At 44.9% G+C, this 19455-nt stretch overlaps 1 protein-coding gene across 1 annotated transcript in view; it reads right to left on the bottom strand.

Moving 5' to 3' along the window:
• Positions 1-18601, bottom strand: part of DUSP8 (dual specificity phosphatase 8) — an 81162-nt gene extending 62561 nt beyond the window's left edge. Inside the window, exon 1 of the mRNA XM_056851010.1 lies at positions 18371-18601. Within this exon, the coding sequence (XP_056706988.1) occupies positions 18371-18601 (231 nt within the window). The remainder of the gene's footprint in view (positions 1-18370) is intronic.
• Between the last annotated feature and the right edge of the window lie 854 nt (positions 18602-19455).

The following is a 19455-nucleotide window of genomic DNA, read 5'->3' as shown; positions in this document are numbered from 1 at the left end:
CCCGACTTGCATGACTCAACTAGGCCTGGCTGCTTGCTACTGTTCAGCAGTCGGCAACCTATGAAAGCCAGTGTGGTGTAGTGGTTAGAGCTTCAGAATAGGGTCTGGGAGACCTGGGTTTAAATCACCAGTCTGCTGCCATGGAAGCTCACTAGGTGATGTTGTACCAGCCACATACTTTCAGCCTAACCTACCTCACGGGATAGTTGTTAGGATAAAAAGGAAGATAGCAGAATGATGTAAGCTACTTTGATCCCCACTGTGGAGAAAGGTGGGATATTAATGAAGTAAATAAGTAATAAATATAGCTGAAGATGGGAGGCAGATAAAAGGTAGGTTGATGAATGCCCGAGTACAGAAAGGCAGGGATAGGTGAAAGGATATGGTGGTTGCCAGGAGGAGAGAAATAGTGCAGGGAGGATGATACTAGGGAGAGTAAGGTGCCCCCTACAAGTCCTTGCGGGTTCCTACTTGTAACATCCTATATTCTCCACTTGAATTCAAGGGTTAATCTAGGGCTGCACCCTCAACTCATTAGATAGTGCACTATTGTTATGCTACAGCTATCAATTGCAAATAGATTTTCATGTGTGGACGAGATAATCCTGTTGTGAACTACTGCTATAGTGCAGTGGCAAATATCCCGTGATAAGTGGGTGTAGCCCAAGTACACGCTTTCCTCTAGCTTACACGTTGATAAAAGTGCTTGCTTCTGTCTTACAACAGTGATAATAGAGTAGGGCTGTGCCTTTTTATCTAAGCTGTGTCATGAAGGCTTGGCATTTCTGTCTCCACAAAATGCCCATCCTAAAAAATAAAATAAAAAATAGAATGGTTAATGTTGGGAAGATCTGAGTAAAAAGTTTTGAATGAGAGGTCGCTGCAGTCAGAGATGGAAGTATCTTGCCAGCCATTATTTTGCAACTTCTGACAACGACTTCCCTTGTGCTAATGGCACAGGAGTCCGTGAGATCTACGTTGAAAACACACTCCCACACCATTTCAACTGCAATGTTGCCATACCTTGTATATCATTATCATTCTATGTTAAGTGGGTACGTGTGGTTAATGAATGAGACTAGAGTTATTGAAAAGGGGCAGTGGCATACAGCTCAGCTTGGGTTGGTACAAAATGGATGTATTGCCCCAGTCAAGTTCGCCCACTATAGAATAAGATCTAAAACCTCAAATTACCACTGGAATCAGTGATAGTAACAACAACAATACGTTTTAATTAAAAATGTCAGGCATCTCATAGAACAGAAGCCGTTTTCTCTTATTTGTGGCATGATAATCTATCAAGAACAGCTCTATTGAAATAAACATGGCATTGAGCTATAGAAGAAGAGTTGGTTTTTATATGCCGACTTTCTCTACCACTTAAGGGACACTCAAACCAGTTTACAATCACCTTCCCTTCCCCTCCCCACAACAGACACCCTGTGAGGCAGGTGAGGCTGAGAGAGCTGTAGCAGAGCTGTGACTTGCCCAAGGTCACCCAGCTGGCTTCGTGTGTAGGAAGAGTGGGGAAACAAACCCAGCTCACCAGATTAGCCTCCGACGCTCATGTGGAGGAGCTGGGACTCAAACCCGGTTCTCCAGATCAGAATCCACCGCTCTTAACCACTACACCACGCTGGCAATAGGGAAGGCATACAGCACCTAAGCACTACAGCATATATTTACACACTCGAAGGCCAGGAGACGATTAGAAGACCATATTTTTGTATTATTGCAGAGGCCTCAGGCTAGGGTTGCCAACTGCAATAATTTTTGCAATATTATTATATAGCTGCAACTAAGGAAAAGTGTGACCCATACGGTCTTTAAAGACTAACAAAAATATTTTCTGGTAGGGTAAGAGCTTTCGTGAGCCACAGCTCACTTCTTCAGAAGTGAGTTGTGGCTCACGAAAGCTCATACCCCACCAGAAAATATTTTTGTTAGTCTTTAAGGTGCTACTGGACTCTTGCTCTTTTCTACTACTGCAGACAGACTAACACAGCTACCCGCTGTGAATTATCCATATGGTCTTTGTGAAGTAACAAATGATTATTATACACTAATTGCATTTCTTATATGATTTTTGACATTATTTTTCATAATACTTTTCCTAACATGAGAATTAACAGTGCAATCTCATGCAGAGTTGCTCCAGTCGAATCCCATTGGTTCACTTTATTTTTATAAGCCACAGTGGCTGCATACGGTTGACTAACTTTCATTTTGCGGTCCAAGTTTTGATATCGTTCTAACTGCCAGGTAACAGCAGGCGATCTCCTGCTAATTCAACTGATCTCCAGCCGATAGAAATCCGATCACCTGGCGAAAAATGGCCGCTTTGACAATTGGACTCTATGGCATTGAAGTCCCTCCCCTCCCCAAACCCCACCCTCTTCAGGCCCCACCCCCAAAATCTCCCACCGGTTGAGGGACCTGGCAACCCTACCATGAAAACCAAACAAAAGCCTGCCTGCCACAAGTCTTTCTCTGGACACAGAGGAATGTTCAATGCGTGCGGAGGGACGTCAAGTCGCGGCCAACATATGGCGACCCCTTTTTGGGGTTTTCATGGCAAGAGACTAACAGAGGTGGTTTGCCAGTGCCTTCCTCTGCAGAGCGTCCAGCACCAAACTGCACATCCATGGAGAAAACAGATTCGATGCCAACTTGTTTCGAGTTCACCGGACCTATTTAACCACACGTTGTCGCCTGGCAACTTTCTACACATCCCTTGCGGATCGACTCGCGTCCGGCTGCCAGCAAGAAACATGAGGGATGCTATTGATGCTAATTTAGCCCGCAATTGTGACTGTCAAAACAAACCAATATAGGAGAGCAGGAGAAATAAATGCCAAGCATGTCACACCTCCCTAAATATTTCCAGTGGAAAGGGTCGTTTCATTTTGCTTGTAGCATATGAAACTCCAGAGTGTTGAGAAGGAAGAAGATTAAGGGGAAGGATGGCTTTGGAAGGGAGGGATGAGATTGTGGAGTGATCCTCATTAAGGCTTTTTAGATGCTCTTAATAGAGATTATTCTCAGAAGAGCCAGGACCTATGGAAGCTATGGCTCCAACTCCCGAACAACATGCATGTGCGTGCAACAGGGAGACTGCTTACATTTATTGCCCCCAAACGATCCTTAACAATCCCAAATGGCCATTCCCGTTTTGCTTCTTCTAATGTGGGAGTTATCACTCATTCCAGGGTTACCGCATTAATAGCCCTGTTAAGTAACGCACGTATAATGCGATGTTAAAATGGCCATTTTAAATTCGTACCCGAGAGCTGAGCTTTGTTGTTCAAGGCGTACACCTGCATGGACATTCTGACATTATGTTTCATAATACTTTTCCTAACACGAGAATTAACAGTGCAATCTCATGCAAAGTTGCTCCAGTCAAATCCCATTGATTTCAATGGGTTTAGACTGGAGTACCCCGGCATAGGATTGTATTGTAAAACTATCGCTGGGGGGAAATTAACAAGAAATATGAATACAAGTGGCCTTAGATGCAACTAGGTATTCCTCCTTGCCACGTTGCTAAATCTAGACATCCCTGAAGTCCCCCACAAAGTATATACTGTATATACCCTCAATACAATCCCTGCATTGATAGCCGCAAGGATAAAGGTGATAGGACAGCCCCTCAACCCTACCTCGTGCTTTGTATGCATCACTAGTACAGGTAGAAGGATTCACCATAGAGTTGCCAGGTCCCCCTTCACCAATGGTGGGAGATTTGGGGGGTGGGGTCTGAGGAGGGCGGGGTTTGGGGAGGGAATTCAATGCCATAGAGTCCAATGGCCAAAGCGGCCACTTTCTCCAGGTGAACTGATCTCTATCGGCTGGAGATCAGTCGTAATGGCAGGCGATCTTCTGCTATTACCTGGAGGCTGGCAACCCTAATTCCCCACCAGGCCTGGGCCGTTCGGAGAGAAGGAAACAACAGCTTTGGAAACAGAATTATCCCACAGTAGGATTTAGTGTTCCTTCCACACGGGGAGCTTTGTTTGGGCATTACTGCAGGGTCGCCGAGCAACAGCAGATGGATGCGACACGGTTTATATCTTGTTAAAGTTATAGGGTTTCAAGCAACCGAAATGCCAGACAAGCACTGGCCGCTCACAAGCAGGCTGCACCGCAATCAACCCTGCATTGCCTGGACCAAGTTCAGAAGGGGAATAGTGGGGAGGGGTGAGGACGCTTCTTATACTTTTCAGCTAAATAGCATTGCCTTTCCTTTAATTATAAAAGGGATGAAACACTGCTTGCCTGAATCCCTTACATACAGTCTACAATGGGTTTTTTTAAGCAGCTCCCAGCAGGGTTTATTTTTGCCTTTACCTCCCTAACCTTCCCGGCTCCCTGCAATTTTTCCTTTTAATCACCCAAACTTTCCACCTTGTCTCCCATGCAGCTTTATCGCACTTGTCCCTAGTAGAGATGTGAAAGCCTGGAACAGGGGTATCTACCCCCCTGTTTTCCAATGGGAAATTAGGGGATGCAGCAATGAAGAGGTTAGATCAGGGGAGTCGAACTCAATTGTTATGAGGGCCGGAGAGGACATAAATGTCACTTGGTCGGGCCATGCCTCGCCAGCCCAGATCGAGAGTGAGGGGGGCTGCCTTGGCTGGCTGGCAGGCCGGATAAGAGCTCTCAAGGGGCCGGATCCGGACCGCAGGCCATATGTTTGACACCCCTGGGTTAGATGGTCATCTGTCAGCAATGCTGATTCTATAACCTTAAGCAGATGATGAGAGGGAACACATTTTGGTCATCTTCTGGGCATGTAGTGGGGGTCACTGGGAGTATGGGGGGGAGAGGTAGTTGTAAATTTCTTGCATTGTGCAGGGGGTTGGACTAGATGACCCTGGTGGTCCCTTCCAACTCTATGATTCTATGAAATAACCCCCCTATGAAATATTTCCCCTTTAAAATGAGTGAAATGCTTTTTAAGGTTAGGTTTTTTAATACTGTTGTAGCTGATCTTTACTATGTCAAACACTATGGTATTAGAGAAATGCAATTCCTATGCAATATAAACAAACTGTCAAAAACGTCCATTTTCTTCAGCATGCAAAAGAAAATTGTTTACGGTTGTAAGCACATGCGCCCAATTAGAAAAGATGTGAAATAACACAGAGGCTTCTCGGTAACTAAATCAAACATTCAGAACTGGAAACGACTGACCCTTCAGAAAGAAATTGGATAGCAGTATTTTGAAGGATCAGTTATTTATTGTTCGGGTGTCATGACTTGGGCTTCTATTTTAAACACGTTGTTTCAACTGGCACAAACTAGATATGTTTGGGTACCTTATGATGCAGCTTGCCACTCCACCTATTATGCTGAATACATGTGTAATCGTTCGATTAAAGTTAGTCTTTTTAAACTGCACATATATTCTCGAACCATACGATTTTATGTGAATACTAAGTCACAGATGATGCATTTTATGTTCTTAAATAGTAAACAACATTTAGGTCTGATAAGATATGTGTGTTATGTGCCATCAAGTCACTTCCGACTTATGAATATTGAGGAGCCCCGTGGCGCAGAGTGCTAAGCTGCAGTACTGCAGTCAAAAGCTCTACTCACGACCTGAGTTCGATCCCAAGGGAAGTCAGTTTCAGGTAGCCGGCTCAAGGTTGAATCAGCCTTCCATCCTTCCGAGGTCGGTAAAATGAGTACCCAGCTTGCTGGGGGTAAAGGGAAGATGACTGGGGAAGGCACTGGCAAACCACCCCATAAACAAAGCCTGCCTAGGAAACGTCGGGATGTGACGTCACCCCATGGGTCAGGAATGGCCCGGTGCTTGCACAGGGGACCTTTACCTTTACGAATTAAAATTACCTCCAAAATGTCCTATTGTTAACAGCCTTGCTCAGGTCTTGTAAACTGAGGGTCTTGCAAACTGAACTTCCTTTATTGAGTCAATCAATTTTATGACGGGTTTTCCCCTTTTCCTGTTGCCTTCAGCTTTGCAACTGATAAGATAATGTACTTATTGAAATAACATTAATATTATTAATAACAATATTAATAATTTTGAAATATTGCAGTAGATTATACTGTCAGGAAGCATATAATTTACTGCATTATTTCAATATCACACAAATTTGTTGCCCCTAGGGTGCTGAGTGTGTATGTCTCCACACCCCCTGTAGCCTCAATATTTCCATCTCTAGTCCCTACTTATATGTAAGGTTTCTGACTCTTTCTGCTGACCCTTGTGCTTTCCGAGCTTCATTTGTTCAATTCCTACATGTCTCACAGCTATTAAAAGCAAAGAAGTGGAGCCAATAAAGATACTGGCAATCCTGATTACAATTTCTCACCCATGATGCCCTGTCAGTTTTATTCTTCCTTCTGCTCTCTTGGCCTAGTTATCCTATGCAACTGGCACGTCTTAGAGCTCAGCAATAAAGCTGTGTACACAGAATGGTCCCCCAGCGAAGATCCTGGGACAAATGCGTGTTACATTAAGCCTGTTTTTTTTTTTACCTGACTAAAGCTATGTAACTGTATGATACGTAAACATTCAAGAGCTAAAATTAATCCCAATATGAAGATATAATGATGCAGAAGCTAACCCTGTTGAATGGTCTTCTAGACAACTATCAAAAGTACAGCGTCAGCCAAGGAAAAATGCTCTTTGTGTAAAGAGGGAACATCTGCAGGTGCATTCTTTCATCAATAAATGGCACGCTTTTTTTTTTTTGCCGTCAGGTCACAACTGACTTATGTCGACCCCATAGGGTTTTCAAGGCTAAAGATGTTCAGGGGTGGTTTGTCATTGCCTGTGTCAAGTCATGGCCGACTTATGTCAATCCTGTAGGGTTTTCAAGGCAATAGATGTTCAGAGATGGTTTGCCATTGTCTGCCTCCATGTCATGCCCCTGGTATTCCTTGGAGGTCTCCCATACAAATACTTGTCAGGGTCAAGGCAGGGAGTGTGACTGGCCCAAGGTCACCCAGCAAGTCTCCATGGCAGAGGAGTTTTTCAGGGATTCAAACCTGGATTTCCTAGATCCTAGTCCAATACTTTAACCACTACACCACACTGGCTCTCCCCCTCACTGGCAATCTTTAAGCAGAGACTGGACAAGCACTTGTCAGGGATGCTCTAGGCCAGGGGGTAGGGGGACCTTTTTTCCGCCAAGGGCCATTTGGATATTTATAACATCATTCGCGGGCCATATACAAAATTATCAACTTAAAAATTAGCCGACCAAGCCCCAAGCATGTACCTGCTCCAGATGACCTCCCCCACCCCAGTGCAGGCAAGCAGGCAGGCATCCAACCAGTGGCGCACTCGCCCACCTGGTGGCACAGGATGGTCTGTTGCATCAGCCGGGCATAGCCATCCAGCCGCACGCCAGAGTTGCTCCTGCTCCGCACGGTCAGGGCCAGATTCTACAGCCGGCTCCTGCTACCTCTGCCTATGGGGTGAAATGAGGACACACTGGCTAAGACAGGGGTGGGGAACCTCCGGCCCATGGGCTGTTTAAGGCCTGCGACCTCATTTGGTGTGGCCCACGGACTCTCCCACGGAAGCCGCTGCCATTGCCGCCGCAGATCCGCGTGCGTGTGTGTGTGTGTGTGTGAAGGGGGGGGAAGCCGGGAAGGCATGTGTACATGTGTGTGGGGGGAAGCCTCTCTCCCTCTCTTTCCTTCCTTCCCGCCCTCCTCTCCATAGCCTCTCCTAGGGTTGCCAACCTCCAGGTGGTGGCTGGAGACCTGGCAACCCTAGCCTCTCCCCCCCGCTGGGAGATCTACACCTAGTATGGCCCCCAAATGATGTTATAAATGTGCAAATGGCCCTTGGCAGGAAAACAGTTCCCCACCCCTGGGCTAAGAACTCTCCCCCACCTCCGCGCATTCTGGCCCTGCCCCCTTTAACCCCTTCATTGTCGCCATTTCCGCCCCCAGCCCTCTTGTAATGCAGAGGGAATACGTTTCTCCATGGCTCAGGTGGGAAAGGGTTAACACAGTTTCTTGGGCGGTCCTAGCAGCTCCATAGCTAACAACTCTTCTACAAGGGGGAAAAAAGGTTCCTTTTCTCGGCAAAACAAACTCACATCCGCCTTGAATAGAGGCTATTCCTGTCCGTGGGAGGGGGCGGATCACCAGTCTTAGATCCTTCTGAGCTAGAGATCTGCCAGGACCCACGAAGGGCAGGACCAAATGATTTCACGGGCCTTAAACGTCCCCCGGGCCTGACGTTCCCCACCCGTGCTCTAGGCTGATCCTGCATTAAGCAGGGGGTTGGACTAGATGGCCTGTATGGCCCCTTCCAACTATATGATATGACAAGCTACACTTGCAAAAATACCCTTTTCTGCCTAAGGACACAGCTGTCTTCTTTGCATATGCCTCAAGTCACCTGGAGAACAGTTTCCCAAAAAAACTCCACCAAATGGGATACACAAACCACCAGATCATACAAGAGCAGCCTGTTCTCAATTCTTATGAGGAGGTCCTCGTTCTACCAGTATAAAATTAAGCACACTTTGGGAGCATGCGTTATCCCTGTTCAAACATCTTTTTAAGAACAAAAAGAGTGGAGAAACTATTGTGTTACACTCAGAGGCTTGGATACGAAAGAGGGTTTGTCCATGTGCATGAGCCTGTAATATCAAAGCAAAACCTCACATCAGTTAATCAGGTTTAGCTGCAGTGACAAACTCTTGATTCTGTCTCATCCGTGATTCAAATCATAATTGCATGAAAGCAAATTTCCTTAAAATCTATCAGCTTAGTGTTTGTAACAAGCTGATAATCTCCACATACAAGCTGGTTTTGCATGATAAAAGAACTGACACCCCCCTTACCAAGGGTGGAGATAGATCAAAGCCCACAAATTCATTGACTTGTAATAGTCAGGCTGTTAATGTCTATGGTTTTGGCAAGGGCCGGACTACAGACAGTTAATGTTCATGTGTTGCAAGAGGGGTCACATGTTCTTATGTGCATCAGAGTGACAAGGAAAAGCCATAAGCAATGAAAAAAGCCCTTCTATTAAATCCTGGAAAGGACAATCATGCTCGGAAAAGTTGAAGGCAGCAGGAAAAGAGGAAGACCCAACAAGAAATGGATTGACTCTATAAAGGAAGCCACCGCCCTCAATTTGCAAGATCTGAGCAAGGCTGTTAAGGATAGGACATTTTGGAGGACACTGATTCATAGGGTCGCCATGAGCCGGAAGCGACGGAACTTAACACACATTAAATCCTGAAAGGTGACGGTATTTTCATGGGGTTTGTGGCTGACAACTCTAAGACTGCTGTTCTAATTTATGAGAATTGCTGAACACTAGGGAATAAATGCCATTGAGCTTGGAACTGTGGGAAAGCATGCACAGAACCAAGCCGCATGAACGCAAAAGTATAACCTGCCTTTCACCCTTGTCTTAGCTTACAAACTTGAAAGCTAGACCTGCATCACGTCAGATCCTTTTTTGCATTGCTTTAGAATTATAAAATGCTACTTAAGCATACTTTACTAAAAATGAAAGAACTATTTGATGATCTCTAGCTGCTGTTTTCTCTCCCCAGCTTCAACTTCTGTCAGCAGGAAACCAGAAAGGAGGGTAGGCGCCTGTCAGGAAGAATAATGGGGTAGGACAATTGTGCCTATGATGTCACCCTTCCTGCCATCTGCTACTCAGCAGCAGCTCCTCTAACCCCTGTCCCCTCCCCATCAGAAACAAACAAAAAAATAAGACCCACAAAACATGAGTGGGGTTCGCTGTACTTCTGCCCTCCATGTATCCGTCCTCCTCCTGTTAGAACTTGGAAGAATCAGCATCACTAGGGCCAAAGAAGGCAGATGCCCATATTTTAAATGTCACCTTCTTTTTTTGTTTAATTTCCACAAGAATAGAGCTGACCCACCCTTAAAGGTGGACTATGTAGCTGAGAGCTGGAGAAATCAAAATTCTGAAAAATCTTAGGTTTTAATTATATTTTAATGATCTTTCTGGAAGACACTGCAATGCTTGTGCCATTGGTAAGTGGTAAGAAGTCCCGGGGCCAGGGTTTAGCCAGATTGGCTCCCTTGGAAGAAGAGAGAACTAGTGTTAGACACTCATGCACATTTCCTCCAACTAGCTGCACGCCATCGTATTCCCTATTAGTATGTATGGGTGTGAAAGCTGGACACTGAAGAAAGCTGAAAGGAAGAAAGTAGATTCCTTTGAAATGTGGTGTTGGAGGAGAGGGTTACGGATACCATGGACTGCCAAAAAAACAAATCAGTGGGTTATAGCTGAAATCAAGCCTGAACTGACCCTAGAAGTTACAATGACTAAACTGAGGCTATCGTATTTTGTTCACATTATGAGAAGACAAGAGTCACTGGAGAAGACAATCATGATAGGAAAAATTGAGGGCAGCAGGAAAAGAGGAAGACCCAAAAGAGATGGATGGACTCATTAAAGGAAGCCACAGCCCTCAAATTTGCAAGATCTGAGCAAGGCTGTCAAAGATAGGATATTTTGGAGGACATTGATTCATAGGGTCGCCATGAGTCGGAAGCGACTTGACGGCACTTAACACACACACAGCTGCAGAGCCCACTTCCTCAAAACCTAATGGGCATTTAGCCGAGGGGACTTAGAAGAGCCATTAAAGGGGGACGTGAGATGACCAATTTGTAAGGCTTTATGAATGAAAAGGTTTTTCTGAATCTTTCATGAAAACTAAAAACTGTGCTGTCAAAAAGTCATCCCCAGTGAATTCAAAGGGAGGAGGTTTAGCCTCTATATAAGAAACCACCAGGGAACCAATGAAAAGTTTCCAGGCTTGGCAAAAAAAATGGGAAGACTGTCAGTAAATGAAATATTACTCCTTGTCCATTACTTGCATGTCATAACTGTGACTCCAGCTACATAAACCATTACTGCCAAGCTTGTCCAGTGCTTATTTTGCAATCTAACTTGTGTGAAGACAACATATCACACACACCCCAAAAAAACCCTTTGTTCTTACATTCTGTGAGGTCCCATGTTGCTTCTCAACAAGTCTGTCCAGTGTAGGGTTGCCAGCTCCGGGTTGGGAAACACTTGGAGATGTTGGGGGTGGGGTCTGCGGAGGGGGAGGCTGGAGAGAGGAGGGACTTCAATGCCATAGAGTCCAATTGCCAAAGTGGCCATTTTCTCCAGGTAGGGTTGCCAACCTCGAGGTACTAGCTGGCGATCTCCTGCTATTACAAGTGATCTCCAGCCAATAGAGATCAGTTCACCTGGAGAAACTGGCCGCTCTGGCAATTGGACTCTACAGTATTGAAGTCCTGCCCCTCTCCAGATCCTGCTCTTCTCAGGCTCCGCCCCCAAAACCTCCTGTTGCTGGTGAAGAGGGACCTGGCAACCCTATCTCCAGGTGAACTGATTTCTGTCGCCTAGAGATCACTCGTAATGCCAGGAGATCCCCAGCCACCACTTGGTTGGCAACCCTAGTCCAGGGCGCTCTATTGGGAGAAGCAAAATCTTTGCACAAATAACCTCTAGTGTGCTTGATCCAGACCTCTTTAGTAAATAAAGCTGGAATCTGCTGCATTCATTGCCAGCAAGCAAATAAAATAACTCATCATGGTGCACACAGTATGTGTGTGTGTGTGGGGGGGGGTTGCGCCACTGGAAAGCCCACATGAAAGCTCCCTCTGGTTGTGTCCCCTTTCTTTCTTGAAGGATGGACACAGATCACCTCCTGCAGATTTACAGGAGCTCTCTGTAAGCTTCACCTTGGGATTAATCTTCTCAGCTTCTGTCAGTTCCCACTCCATAAATTCAAGGTTGGTTCCTCTGCAGCTTCCTGTGACACCATATGCCCAAGGCAATGGACATACTCCATGATAAAGTTCTAAAATTCTGCATCAATAGAATCCAAATTTTTCCCTCCCAGAAAAGAAGAAGAGTTGGTTTTTATATGCCCACTTCCTCTACCATTTAAGGGAAAAATCAAACCAGCTTACAATCACCTTCCCTCCTTCTCCCTACAATAGACACCCTGTGAGGTAGGTGGGAATGAGAAAATGTGACTAGCCCAAGGTCACCCAGCTGGCTTTGTGTGTAGGAGTGGGGAAACAAATACAGTTCACCAGATTAGTCTCTGCCGCTCATGTGGAGGAGTGGGGAATCAAACCCGGTTCTCCCGATCAGAGTCCACCGCTCCAAACCACGACACCACACTGGCTCTCAGTTCAGAGCAGTTCAGTAGCCTGTACAAAACATACAAATAGGCAAACCTTTATTTTACATACTATGATTTGCAGAGGCAGAATATTGGGAGGAGCAAAGCACAGCAGCCGTTCACCGTTATCACTGCAAATCCTCCTTATAGCGTGAGATTTCATTAGCCATTCTCCACCACCTTGAAGTCTACCTTTGCAACTATAAGAACTGAACATTTTGCTTTTCTTTAAAACAAAAACAAAAAAACAGAGATTCTCGAGATGCTGATCTGTGCCTCTAATAAAGCTTTCTGAGTTCAAAGGGAACCTGCAGAGAATACAAATGGCGTTTCAAGTGCTATTTGGAACTTTTTTTGGGGGGGACGCTCTAATTTTTCTTTTCTGATGAAATACTAATTTATTCTGTTTCAAAAAAGAACTCTCAGAATTGAACTAGCTGGGCCCACAAGAGCCGTGACCTTCTCGCATCAGAGGGCATCTCTCTCTAAGCATCTGTTTAATTTTCTAGTATATTTCTATGTCAGCTAAAAAAAAAAAAAAAAAATCAGAACCCATCTTCTGTAGCCCCTGCCTGAAACATCGATAAAGCAGATTAGAGGTAAGGAGTGCCTTTTCTCTTTCATTCATACACGTCCGCGCACTCTTACTTGCGCCAGGCAGGGGTGATGTCATTGCCAGCCAATTGCTATGAGCCGTGCGCGCACATGCAAGGGGAGGGAGAGTCGGGGACGCCACAGATGGCTCCAGCTGGGCCCGGCATTTGATTAATCGCCTGAATTACCCTCTCTCTGCTACGAAATAAAAAAGGGGGGAGGGAAGGCGAGAACCGACAGTGAAAAAGCGATCCAGCTGCGGAGAGCTACCCACGAATGGAGGGAACGAAGGGAGAGTCCATCGTGAAAAGATGGCTGCTGAACCCAGCAGATTGCTCCGAGGTTCTTTCAAAGGAGGAACGGGCACTTAGGCAACAAGAAGAGAGAATCTGATGTGTCGTGGGACTAAAGTCTTGGCTTCTTGTTCTTCCACTGGCAAGGTTGGCTGCCCAGCAGGCAAAGCTTTAAATACCTGTTTCCTAAAGCGAGCAGGGCAAACCGGAGTAGGGTTGCCAGCATTTTTACGGCCCTGGCTCATGTGTGCTTAACAGATCGTCATGCGACTGTTTACCAAGTTAAGCTCCCCCCCCCCCCGGTACGGAGATGTGACGGGAACGATTTCATTTGCTAGACGAAACGGCGTAGCCGGTGTTTAAAAACGGGCAATCCCAACCCTGCATTCTAATTAGGGTTGCCAGCCTCCAGGTACTGCAACTACAAAAAACCAGTACCAAGGCTCCAAATATACATTTATTCCAAAAATTTCAAAGATACAAAAATACAAATATACATACAATGGTAATGCAATGAAAAGACAATGTGGATGTGTTGCAATTTGTAGGTGTTATACACATATATGTTTGTCTTTTCATTGCATTACCATTGCATGCATATTTGTGTTTTTGTATCTTTGAAATTTTTGGAATAGATGTATATTTGGAGCCTTGGTACTGGTTTTTTTTTGCAGTTGCAGCATCCCTGCAGTACTGTGCTTTTTTAAATTTGGAACCTCCGGGTACTAGCTGGAGATCTCCTGCTATTACAGCTGATCTCCAGCCGACAGAGATCAGCTCACTGGAGAAAATGGTCGTTTTGGCAATTGGACTCTACGGAATTAAAGTCCCTCCCCAAATCCAGCCCTCCTCAGGCTCCGCCCAAAAAACCTCCCGCCGGTGGCGAAGAGGGACCTGGCAACCCTAATTCTAATACTCACTAACTTGCCTGGGGAGAACTTGCCAAGCAGGGCTCAGGTTTTCTACTTGCTCACACCTTCCCCCCCCCCACCAACTGCCTGCCTTTAGAAGAACTTGAACCCTGATTCTGTTTTGTTCATTATGTAATATTTGTATTTATAGCTGGATGTTAGTTGCGCTGGGCGTTCTTTATAAACAGAAAGACAGGATATAAATAAATACTGTAAGAAAACTGTAGTGAGCACTACGGGATTTGTTCTCAACGGCAGTATTTACTTGGGAGTGCACTGCATCGATCCTTGGAGTGAGTTCCTTTGAAGCCTCTATATTTGCGGCGCTTTACCTTTCATATGTCTTCTCCAGTGCTTGGGATATCAGTAAGCCCTACTAGTTTTGTACATTCCAGCCTGCCTTTAATTTAGGGCCAACAGCATTCCCGTTACCCAGAGAGAACTATTTTAGCACTTCCAATTCCCAAAATCAAGGTATTTCAAACTACTGGACCACCTGGCCGACACTGTGATGTCCATGGGGATGTCCTTTTTCATATGACAATTTCTGCATTTCTAACTATGTTCCAGATGAAGCCCCCAGCTAGGCGTACTCTGTTGCTATTCAGGAAGCTGGAAGCTGGGGTATTTTTCCACTTCTGACTTTTAAAAGGTTCACTGTAACTCAGGGTCTAATTAAACAAGACACTGAAAGCTTCCCAGCATTTTAAAAAAAGGGAAACAGCAGCTGGATTGAACCTCAATTCAGATCAGCGTCACGGTGTGAAAAGGAGAAGGGTTTTAATTCTTCCGCCCTTCGCAGTTCTGCCCATCAAAATTGACTAGTAGCCTTCCATCCCTGATCAACCGGTCAGGGGGGTCAGAGATAGAAGGCTACTAGTAGGCAAGGAGCACATTTCCAAGATTAATGTAAGTACAGGGTGATGTTAAAACCAGGCAGGGCTGCAGGAGTTAAACTTCTCAGTCATTCCCTCCTCTACCATGCCATACCCACAAGCCAGATCAGAGCACAGTTTGTTTCCGCTTTGGCTTTTGGAAAACATGTAAAAGATCTCATCACAGATCTCCCAGAATCTTGTTCAATTATGTACATACTTTGACTTGCCAGCAATGTTGAGCTGTATGGGCTATGCTAAAGGTAAACGTATCACTGTCTGGGCTCCCAAACACCCTACAGATGCTTTGGTCTCATCCCCCAAAGTAGGGGAGATGGATACATGCCATTTCCAGGAACTCATGACGGAAAGTTGGAACAGAGTCTGTGAAAACTGCAGAGAGACTCTGGAAAGGAAGGCTGACAGAACAGATAAATAATTCAGATCATGGGACTGATTTGGACTTTTTATGTCCAAGAAACAGAAAGATGCATTAGGAGTAAATATTTCCTGTTTGAGAACAGTGGCTGCCATCAGGCTTCCCATGTGGACACACTATCCCATATTTCTATCCATCTTGGAAGAGAAAAGGATCCTGAATGGTACTTCATCAGAAGCACAGGCTTGCTCCTCCCTCTCCCCCGCTCACCATTATTTTCATCTACATTAATCGGACTTCAAAGGATTATCCTGTTAACCCACAGCTCTTGAGGACAGATTATAAATCAGGCTTGAGTTCACTGACACACAGAACTAGGGAAGAAATACTGCCTGTATACCTGTATACAGACATCCCTAAAGCACTTGTGCATGTCCCATGCCACCGGAATGGCACCCGGCATTCTAAATGTTGGTAGACCATCAACTATGGCCATGGTATAATCCCTTCTCTAATCATTTCTAATACTGAACATGCATTTTTACAGCTTCAGCACATGAAACTGGAGCTATCACTGCCATTCTTCTGATGATCAATATATTCTCTGTCACCATTTAGAGCCACTTTGACTCAACATATGTGGCATTAGGTCTACGCACTTAACATTCAGTTTCACAGGCCATTACGTTCCACAGCCGCCGAGTATGAAGGATGCTAAAATATAACTTTCCAGTCTGGCAATGGTTTTTCCCATCCTGTTGTTATCTGCAAACACAGTTAATTCCCATTTATGAATAAATTAAGCAGCCCCAATACAGATCCTCGAGGAACCGGCAAGTCACCTCCCTCTACTGTGGAAACGGACCCCTGACTTAGAAGGGTGTTGCTCGGTTTAGGACTGTTTGTACCTGGAATGACTTTTAGCCCAACCGCTCTTTCATTTCTGGAATCCCTCACCCTCTTATCTGTTTTTGTAAGTAAGTAAGTAAGTAAGTAAGTAAGTAAATAAATAAATAAATAAATAAAAGAGTGTTACACTAGCCACCTTCCATTTTTGGAAAGGAGGTAGATTATAGTGATATACACTGTAGTGGAGCTGAGCCAAAAGGAATGGAAACGGTCCATGAACACTTTCAGCAGAGGGGCAAAACGCCCCTCCTTTCACTCTTTGCAGAGCAACAAAGAAAGGAAATGCTGATACAGGAAGGTCTGCCCACATTCTCAATTGTTATAATTTGCTATCAGTGATATCATCAAGTAGCCACATCTGAGTGGTTATTCATTACTGCAACATAATTCATGCTCCTAGGTTGGCTTGGAATCAGGGTGGATAAAAACCAATATTCACGAATCAGATTGTTAAAATTTAAATCAGATTTTTTTTAAAATAAAACGCTTTTTGAGAAAAAAGCTATCTAAAGATAGTTTTCTATTTAAGATACTTTAGCCCAAAGATTATGCATCATGAAATAAGGATTGGTTTTTAATTATGTAGAATGAGGCTGTATATTCATGCAATGTTCACATTTTTTTTGGGTTAATGAATTCCATTAATCTGTTCACAATGTCATGCTCTTCCAAAGGTTTCTGTAAGATTATTTTGAGCAATTTTTCTATCCAGAAGATATTATCACAGATGCTTGGCTTTGCAGTTTTCAAAACTGTGAATTTGTGTCTGCAGAGATAACATGCCTCTTCTTCACAGCAAAAAATGCTATAAAATGAACACACACAGTTGAGAAAAAGTCCTTAATCTCATCGTTCCTTTGCAAATCTATGTACACAGAATCAACCCCTTATCAAGAAGTTCAATTAATAGAAGTTTGTTTGGAGTGGAGTAGATCTGCACAAGGAGCTAAGTGTGGGGGGGGGGCAAGCAGTAAAAATAAAAATGAAACCTTTTGAGAAGAACACTCTACAAGTCTTGGGATCTTTGTGTGTATAGCCTGAGGTTTATCATTGTATTCTCTCTTTGGAGGAGAAAACCTTTAATGGCAGCAGGCCATAGAAGAGTGTAGAAAACCATGATTTAAATCTAGTCTTACTGACTAGTGATTAAAATAATTATTTAAACCTATTTGATTTAAATCAAATCCACCCTGCTTGGAATGCCCATATGATTACTTCCAGGAAGAAGATTACCAAGAAACGGCACCAAAGAAGCAGAAGGAAAAAAAAGGGGGGGGGGTCAGTCAATGGGAACAAGGAAAGGTGTACATGCACATATTTTTGGGGGGAGGACTGGGGAGAATTATTCCCCCCCCCAAAAAAAAACAACTATCTTCAGCCCCAAAATGAAACAGTTGAACATTCCACTCAATTAACAATATGTTTACATTATAGGGTTGCCAGCTCCGAGTTGGGAAGTACCTGGAGATTTGTGGGATGGAGCCTGAGGAGGGCGAGGTTTGGGGAGGGGAGGGACTTCAGTGCCACAGAGTAAAATTGCCAAAGCGGCCATTTTCTCCAGGTGAACTGATCTCTATTGGCTGGAGATCAGCTGCAATAGCAGGAGATCTCCAGCTAGCACCTAGAGGCCAACGCAGAGATTGTTAATAACAGCCAGCGTTGGTCCCTGAAGAAGGCGTCAATCGCCGAAACAGAAAGATCACCGGGCTTCTGTTGAGAACAACTGTACTACTGAATTACTACTCTCAAGAAGCATATCTGTGGAAGAAAGGGAGGTTGGCACCCCCTTTCATGGACTTACCTATAATGTTGTTATTTGTTCGTAACAAGGCATAGTCCTCTTTTTGGCGTTACTTTTAAGGCAATAATTAACAACACATGTTTTTGCCTACACACTATCGGTGGTGGATATGTTATTAAATACCACTACTTGATAATCATTGTGTCTAGCTTCGTGAAGTGCTGTTTCTAGTTTGCTGAGCATCCCACAGCACGCTAACCTTTGTTTACCACAGTACCTAGAGGTTGGCAACTCTATTATATTACCTATGCCTGTCCCCCTTGATCCATGTTTTTAACCATACACAACTACATCAGCACCTGTCAAACTATGATCCTTCATAAAACAACATGGGCTGCCCTTTAAGGTCATGACAGTATCACTGGGTCATAAAGGGATCTGGAGGCTTACCGAAGGGCCACGTTTAGGTACCTTTGTATTGGAAGCCGGTTGGATGAGCTCTGTGATGGATACCTTGTCTTGCTGAAGCCTCCTCTTGACCAGCTTGGAACAGCAGATGTTGACAGAGCTGAGGACATGCCAGGAGTTGTACTCCACAAAGGAGCGGCTGTCAATGACCAACGTGCTTTCAGCCCCATTCCTCAGAAGACTGGCAAGCTTCTTTGGATCCGTCACTTTGCGTGGAAGTCTGTCCCCGGCCATGGTAGGCGCGTCCCTTCCGCAGCAAGTGGGAGAAGGGAGGGGGATGCCCAGGGCGGGAGGAGCCAGCTCAGATCTCCCAGAGGCAAAAGGGACTGGGGAAGGGGAGGCAGCCCAAAAACAGCCAAATCTTGCCACGCTGCTAAGGCCCTGTATGACAAGTCATTGTGCCACACCTGTTGAGAAGTACAGAAAGGGAGGGAGGGAGAGAGAGAAAGGAGAGGAAAGTAGTGAGATGCTACAAGTACACGAAACTGGCACTGAGTTATTCTGCCTGGCAAAAACGCCTTACGGTTCGAAAGAAAGCACAGAGGCACATTAACAACGCGCTCCTAAACAGAGCTGTACATCCTTCTAAATCCATCGAAGTCAATGGTCTTAGGAAGGCACAGCTCTGCTCACGATTGCACTGCAAACCACGTCATGGAGCAATCATCCAGAAAGAGAGAAAGAGGGAGAAAGAGAGAGAAAGGGACCATGAAACTATTGACTAGGACTTGGGAACAATTCACTTAGGGGCTTTGGACCATAATACTGGTCTCAAGTCTGTCTATCACGTTTTTGTCCTGCCATTTTCCCAAGCAGAACAGCATACGTGGTTCTCTCCTTATCCTGTTATCCTTAGAACAATCCTACGAGGTAGGAATTACCCTTAGAACAATACTATGAGGTAGGCTAGGCTGGAAAAGAGTTCATGGCCCAAGGTCACCCAGTGAGCTTCATGGCTGACCAGGCATTTGAACCTGGGTCCACCAGGTCCCGGTCCAACGATCTAACCACTGTACCACATCGGCTCTTGCTGCATCATCTGCAGTATAAAGAACCCAAAAGCTTGCTGAACCTTAAATTAATAGATA

Source organism: Euleptes europaea, chromosome 6 (assembly GCF_029931775.1).
Source record: "Euleptes europaea isolate rEulEur1 chromosome 6, rEulEur1.hap1, whole genome shotgun sequence".
NCBI lineage: Eukaryota > Metazoa > Chordata > Lepidosauria > Squamata > Sphaerodactylidae > Euleptes > Euleptes europaea.
This window is presented reverse-complemented; position numbering and strand designations above follow the sequence as displayed.